Source organism: Vanessa tameamea, chromosome 25, assembly GCF_037043105.1.
Source record: "Vanessa tameamea isolate UH-Manoa-2023 chromosome 25, ilVanTame1 primary haplotype, whole genome shotgun sequence".
Lineage (NCBI taxonomy): Eukaryota > Metazoa > Arthropoda > Insecta > Lepidoptera > Nymphalidae > Vanessa > Vanessa tameamea.
This window is the reverse complement of record NC_087333.1, coordinates 1,888,691-1,895,236: the sequence shown is the minus strand read 5'-3', so window position 1 is coordinate 1,895,236 and position 6,546 is coordinate 1,888,691. Positions and strand designations below refer to the sequence as shown.

Sequence of the window (6,546 nt, the reverse complement as noted above, 5' to 3'; positions counted from 1 at the left end):
TTTTTACCAAGCAATCTAAATACTGCAGCTTACGAAGATTTTTTGGCAAAAAAAATGTTTGGCCTCCTCAAAGACGTACCTTTGGCTACTAGGCAAAATATGATATACCAGCAAGACGGATGTCCTGCACATTTTGGTATCAATACTAGGCGATGGCTTGATAGCCATTTTCCTAATCGTTGGATAGGCCGAAGGGGACACATGAAATCCCTAGTTTATGACGTCTCGCCTGTGCCATCCGCGGAAGAAATCAAAATAACAATTATGAACTCTTCAAATAGAATGCGGAATAATTTGACTAGTTCGGTAGTTAAGTCACAAATTAGAAAAAGAATGCGACTTTGCGTTCGCAATAGGGGAAGTCACTTCGAGCAAGAACTAGGCTAAATTACAAAATATCTTAATTGTAACTTAGCTACTGAACTGAATCTCGGGAAGAAGTCATGTTCTTTGTACCTGTAGTTACCCTGGCTCACTCACTCTTCAGACAGGAACAGAACAATATTAAATATTGCTGATGGTAGAGAATATACAATGCGTACCCAGACGGGCTAGCACAAAGCCCTACCGCCAAGTAAATCGTCTATAAACACTGAGTCATTAGCTCATAGCTGGCTTCAGTCTAATCGGTTTGCATTGATTCATACTATGCATATTACTATATGCAATAACACTACTTCCTAGCTAGCAGTTCTAATCAAGTGCTTAACGTATCACATGTTTACAAACTATGTATTACGAAATGTTCAATACTAATCAAAGTTGCTAGCGATTTATTGGAAACATATCGGTGAGATTGGCTGCAGTTGATGGGGTATTATTGGTAATTATATAGCTTCCACCCACAGCTTTGCTCGTTTATGGAGGGAGGCAGTGGTTATAAGTATTAGGTAACTTATGTGTTCAGTTAGTCGGGTCATCTATATCAGTGCTGAGTTTAATCCAAAACCGGTGCAGCTCTCTTTTCCTGATTGATCAAAAAACATGCGAACTTATAATATTGGGAAAATAATATATCTTACATATTAAATGGACAGAATTTAGTTTACTTCAGTTTGTTTTGGTTGTATGTGTTATGTTTGTGAATATTTATTTTATCTCAGATATTGTGACTATAAATGATGATGTTGCACGTTGTTTAAATTTATTTGAAGGGGTTAAATAGGTTTGTGTGTCTGTTTTTTTGTGGTAAGTCTTTGCTGCATATAGGCCACCTGATAGTCAGTGGTCACCAGCGCCCATAGAAGGCGGAATGGCGCTGTTTGTGTAGAAATATTAACCATTCCTTACATCGCCAATGCGCCACCAACCTTGGAACTAAGATGTTATTCACCTTTCAAACCAGCACACAACAATACTGAGTACTGTTGTTTGGTGGTAGAATATCTGATGAGTGGGTGCTACCTACTCAGACGGACTTGCACAAAACCACCAAGTAAAATTATACAAGTACTATACATTTCAACTTTTCTGCAGTCTCTGATATATTGAGTAAAAATTATGATGTTGAACTTCGACAATATCATCCGACGCGTAAATGCATAAACACTGATTCTATATTCATGAAATTACATGAATTCAGAATATTTCTGTAAAAAAAAAACTGTCCAAAGAAAAAAAAATACTAGTTTCTCAAAGTAAGTCCAAAACATTACGAGTACGTTCAGATAAAGTTTATTATAAATTTTTTCAAGCGAAAAAAAAAAACCGCTTTGTTTATTTTAAAATCTGCAATATTTTACGGTGTTTCTGTGAAAGTTTACGCCACGATAGTGTCTGTCTGAGAACAATTCATTTCTCAATCCGCACCGCAGTAGACAGCGACGTTGGAAATACGGAAATTCGTTGAGATTTAATTTTAAAATATTTCTATATAATTATGTTGTTAACGAGAATATTTCAAATTTAATTTTCGTACGTTTTTAGTACTTATTAGTAATTATACGGTGGTGTTTTAAATTGTAGTCTAAATAAATCTTTGAATCTTCTCATTCAAATCAAATCAAATCAAATCAAATCAAAAATCTTTATTCAATATAGAAGTGTTTACACTTGCTTATTGATTGTCAAAAATCTACCACCGGTTCGGAATTTAGCACCTCGGACCTGAGAAGAACCGGCGAAAGAAACTCAGCGGGATATTTTTTTTTTTTTTTTTTCATTTTGCATGTACAATAATTATTATATTTTAGTTATTTGAAACAGCCTGGAGGCGATCATTTCATTCCCAAGGTGTGCAGTCAACTAAAAAGTCATTAGTGTTGTAATATCCTTTAGCACACAAACGCTCTTTAACGATTCTTTTGAATTTTATAATTGAATAATTTTGAACGTTTTCTGGGATCCTGTTGTAAAAACGTATACATTGCCCCAAAAAAGAGTTACTAACCCTGTGTAATCGGGTACTTGGAGTAACAAGTTTATTCTTGTTCCTAGTGTTAATAGAATGTACGTCACAATTTCTGGGAAAATCGTTTATGTTTTTGCGTACATACATAACATTATCAAAAACAAATTGAGAAGCGACAGTCATTATTTTAATTTCTTTAAATTTATCTCTTAACGAATCTTTTGGGCCCAGGTTATAAATTGCACGAATAGCCCTCTTCTGCAGTACAAAAATAGTATTAATGTCAGCTGCATTACCCCAGAGTAGGATTACTACTTTTAATGGATTTAAAAGGATAAAGACTCTTTATCAAGAATAATAATGGTAACACATTGAAAATAATTATTGTTTATTAGCTTAAGAGCGTATTGCGTAAAAAATATCAATTTTTTATTTAGCTAGAAATGATAAAATCTATACATAACACTTGAAATTTTGCGTAGTTACTTCTTTTGACACGTATACGCTCTCTAAGGTTGTTTGGTAATTTCACTTTCAAGAGTGGAAGGGGCTTGGTGTAACTTTGTTGAATTTTACCCGTACAAAGTCGGGAAAGATATCTAGTGTTGTAAACTAATTATACTTAGAAAAGAAAACAAGAAAATCTGTTTGAAGTACACCAACATTTTATAAGCGTATAAAAGCGTGAATTAACACGTTTGTTAGTATGTGTTGGTGACTCCTTTTAGTTTTAATTTAAACAAGTTCAACTTAACCGATTGAGCTGAAGTTTTGCAGACACTTTTGGTGGAAGTGACAATTTAATTTTATTAGTAGATATTTTTTTCCTATTAGTTTTATAAATGTACAATTATTAAAGTTCGCTCTTCATTTTTTTTTTAACATAATTTTAAATCGTATGTTAGATAAAATATCTTTACTTTCAGGCCTTGGCACGGATATATTAAGAATGATCAGCCAAATATTCATACTCTTAATATCCATCGTCGTAATTTGTTCGAAAAATGTACTTAAATCAACTCAAAACAATAACAATATTAATAATGGTTTGAGTGAGCACACAACAGTTAATGATGCTAAAATATTTCCATTCATGGCTGCTATATTGAAAAAATCTAAATTCATCAGTGCCGGTGCTTTGATCGATGAAAGCTGGGTTCTGACGGGTGCTGACTCACTATTCCTGTAAGTCAATTAATCTTTTATAGAATAAGTGTTTTATTAATGATATAGACTGAATATTATGAAGTTTGTTTTAAAAAAATCGATTGAAGGTGAGGTATGATTCCATGGCATCGAATTAATGGACATTTTTAGACATTATATATATATACGGGTATACACAGATTGAGATAAAGTGTACTACTCAGATTATCGACTGGTATAATTCAATTTTTATAATAATTAGTGCACATGTATCTGTTATAACCCGAACAAAAAAGTGTACTCATGACTTGCCGGTTCATCTTTGATCAATTTACATTCCAATCTGGTAACTTTACGTTGAATTAGATTCGCAAATGACATACACTACAATACATTTGTTTTTATTGCTGGCAATTATTGTATATATGACTGGTTTGATAAAATTCCTTGAATTAAAAGTTAGATACATTTTTTCTTGCAATTCTAATATAGAATACAGGTGCCATCGTGATATTTCTCAGGATCATGTCTGATCGCATCTCGTAAAACCAAAACTATTGAAATTTCACAAATGTCAATGGAAATTGATTCAAAGACAAACTGTAATAATTCTTATTGAGCTTGTCGCTACGAGTATTTTGCTGTGAAGTGTAATATGTTTTTATGATTAAAGTGATATTTTTGTAAATACACCGCCTTGCTGTACTTACAAAAATATCACTTTAATCATAAAGGTACTGACATATAATACTAAATATATTTTTTTGTAGAATAAGAGAATCTTCTAGAATGATTCGGGTGCGACTTGGCAGCGTTAATTACAGAAAAGGAGGATTTGTGACTGCTATTAAATTCTTCGTAATTCATCCACATTTTGATGACAGCAAGCCATTGTTCGACGTAGCTCTCATAAAACTACCGAATCCAGTAAAATTGACTCCCAACATTAATCCTATCAGACTGCAGAAGAAGCCAAGAAATGTGGCTGCAACGCACTTCATTGTTACGTCATGGCCAATTATGATGGTAACTTCAAATTAAGAATGACTTCCTGTAAAATAAGAGAAAAGTAAAATAACTTAAAAGCCGAGATGGCCCAGTGGCTAGAACGCGTACATCTTAACCGATGATTTCAGGTTCAAATCCAGGCAAGCACCACTGAATTTTCAATCGTTCAATCTGTGTTTATAATTCATCTCGTGCTCGGCGGCGAAGGAAAACATCGTAAGGAAACCTGTATGTGTTTAATTTCAACGAAATTCTGCCACATGTGTATTCCACCAACCCGCATTGGAGCAGCGTGGTGGAATATGCTCCAAACCTTCTCCTCAAAGGGAGAGGAGGCCTTAGCCCAGCTGTGGGAAATTTAGAGGCTGTTAATGTATGTAAAAATGTAAAATAATTATATTTAATTTGCATATGTTATTTTTACTATAAAAAATCTAATTAAGCTCCGATGCAGGCGGACTTTAAATTTCCAGTACTTTAATTAAATTGACTAAAATTGAAAATCTTTTATACCTAATAAATGCGTACGTGTGTATATATGTCAACTACTACTAAACGGCTGGACCGATTTTGACATAATGTTTCTATTTCTTTAAGTTTTAGTTTTTATATTATTGACGTTTATTATTATTCTACCTTACAATATTTATATTTGACTTCAGATTTATCCGAGTTGGAATTTATAACAAAATATTTCTTAGGACTTATGGACATCCAAATAGTCTGCTATTGACAAAATGTATCCCATATTTAAGATTCGTCAATTGTATAGCCGAAAGCTTGGAAGTATTTTCGAAGAAAAACATTCATTTCTATTGAACGTCAAAATAAAAACAAACTAATCCTGCTAATTCTATATTATGGAAAGAAAATTATTCTGTGATAAACACGAATACAACTCTAAAAGATTATATCTCGTTTCCAGTTTCTTCTGAAGCTAAAACTAAGAATATTCTAGAAATAAATTTGGTATTTAGTAAATTTCTCTTATTTAAAGACTATGTTGATATTGCATCACCCAAATAGAAATTTAGATTTTTGTACTTAGAAATAAATCTTATGGTAAACCAATCCCTAGTTCTATACAAATCACACTTTTAGTATAAGAACAAGAATAAATTTCTTTCATCTTTATCCTATTCAGAACCTTAGGCTATTTTTTTCAGAACCGGAATCAAACTACCATACACCGAGATCCAATACATCTAAACAAGCATCGGATTCTAACAGTGTCTCACTTACATCCGACGGACCCTGAGCAGTGTATGGAGGAACTAGATATGTTGGTACCCGACCATAATAACACGAGAGCCATAATGTGCTTGGACCCATTTATTGGAAGTGATCCTTGTCAGGTACAGGAGAAAGGAACAATAGTATGGTAATCTTTTTTTTTTGCTTAATTAGGAAGGCAGACTTGCAAATGGAGCACCTAATGGTAAGATGTCAATAGACATTGGCACTCTAAGAAATAAGAACACACATAACATAGCCAACGCTTCGTCGATTTTGGAAATTAATTGTGAAAAAATTACAGTAATTTACACCAAAAAACTTTGATGATTCTATAACTTATGCAGAAATAATTTTGAAATTTCAGAGGGAAATTGGCGCGCCAGTTGTCTTAAACGGTATACTATGGGGAATCATATCTTCGTGGAAATCAGAAGACTGTGATGTGGAAGGTGGGCCGTCCTTTGTGACCCTGGTATCAGCTGTCGACGTCAGTACTTGGATACATTCAACTATGCATGCAAAGAAATGGAACAAGAAACATGTTATAATTGATTACGAAGACAATTACATTTGATAACTGTTTAAAAAAAAAACGCGTTTTTTATCCGTATTTTAAGCGGTACTTTTCGGCACTTGCGTAGGAAGTTTGGTCAATATACTCTTAGACTCGTAGAATGCGATATCATGTCATAACGAATAACTGCTTGTAAAAGAAAATAAGAAGAAATTGCAATGAATTTAATTTAATTTGTCTTATAAAAACCTCGAGTTCATCAGTGTTATAACTTAAAATAAAGTAAATTGTA

At 33.2% G+C, this 6,546-nt stretch overlaps 1 protein-coding gene across 1 annotated transcript; it reads left to right on the top strand.

Annotated features, from left to right (window-relative positions):
• The first annotated feature begins 3,399 nt into the window (after window positions 1-3,399).
• LOC113401808 (trypsin V-A-like) lies at window positions 3,400-6,314 on the top strand. The gene is made up of 4 exons (XM_026641866.2): window positions 3,400-3,535; window positions 4,267-4,522; window positions 5,671-5,859; window positions 6,105-6,314. The coding sequence occupies exons 1-4, from the start codon at window positions 3,444-3,446 to the stop codon at window positions 6,312-6,314; spliced, it is 747 nt and encodes a 248-aa protein (XP_026497651.2). The 5' UTR covers window positions 3,400-3,443.
• Window positions 6,315-6,546: the final 232 nt, after the last annotated feature.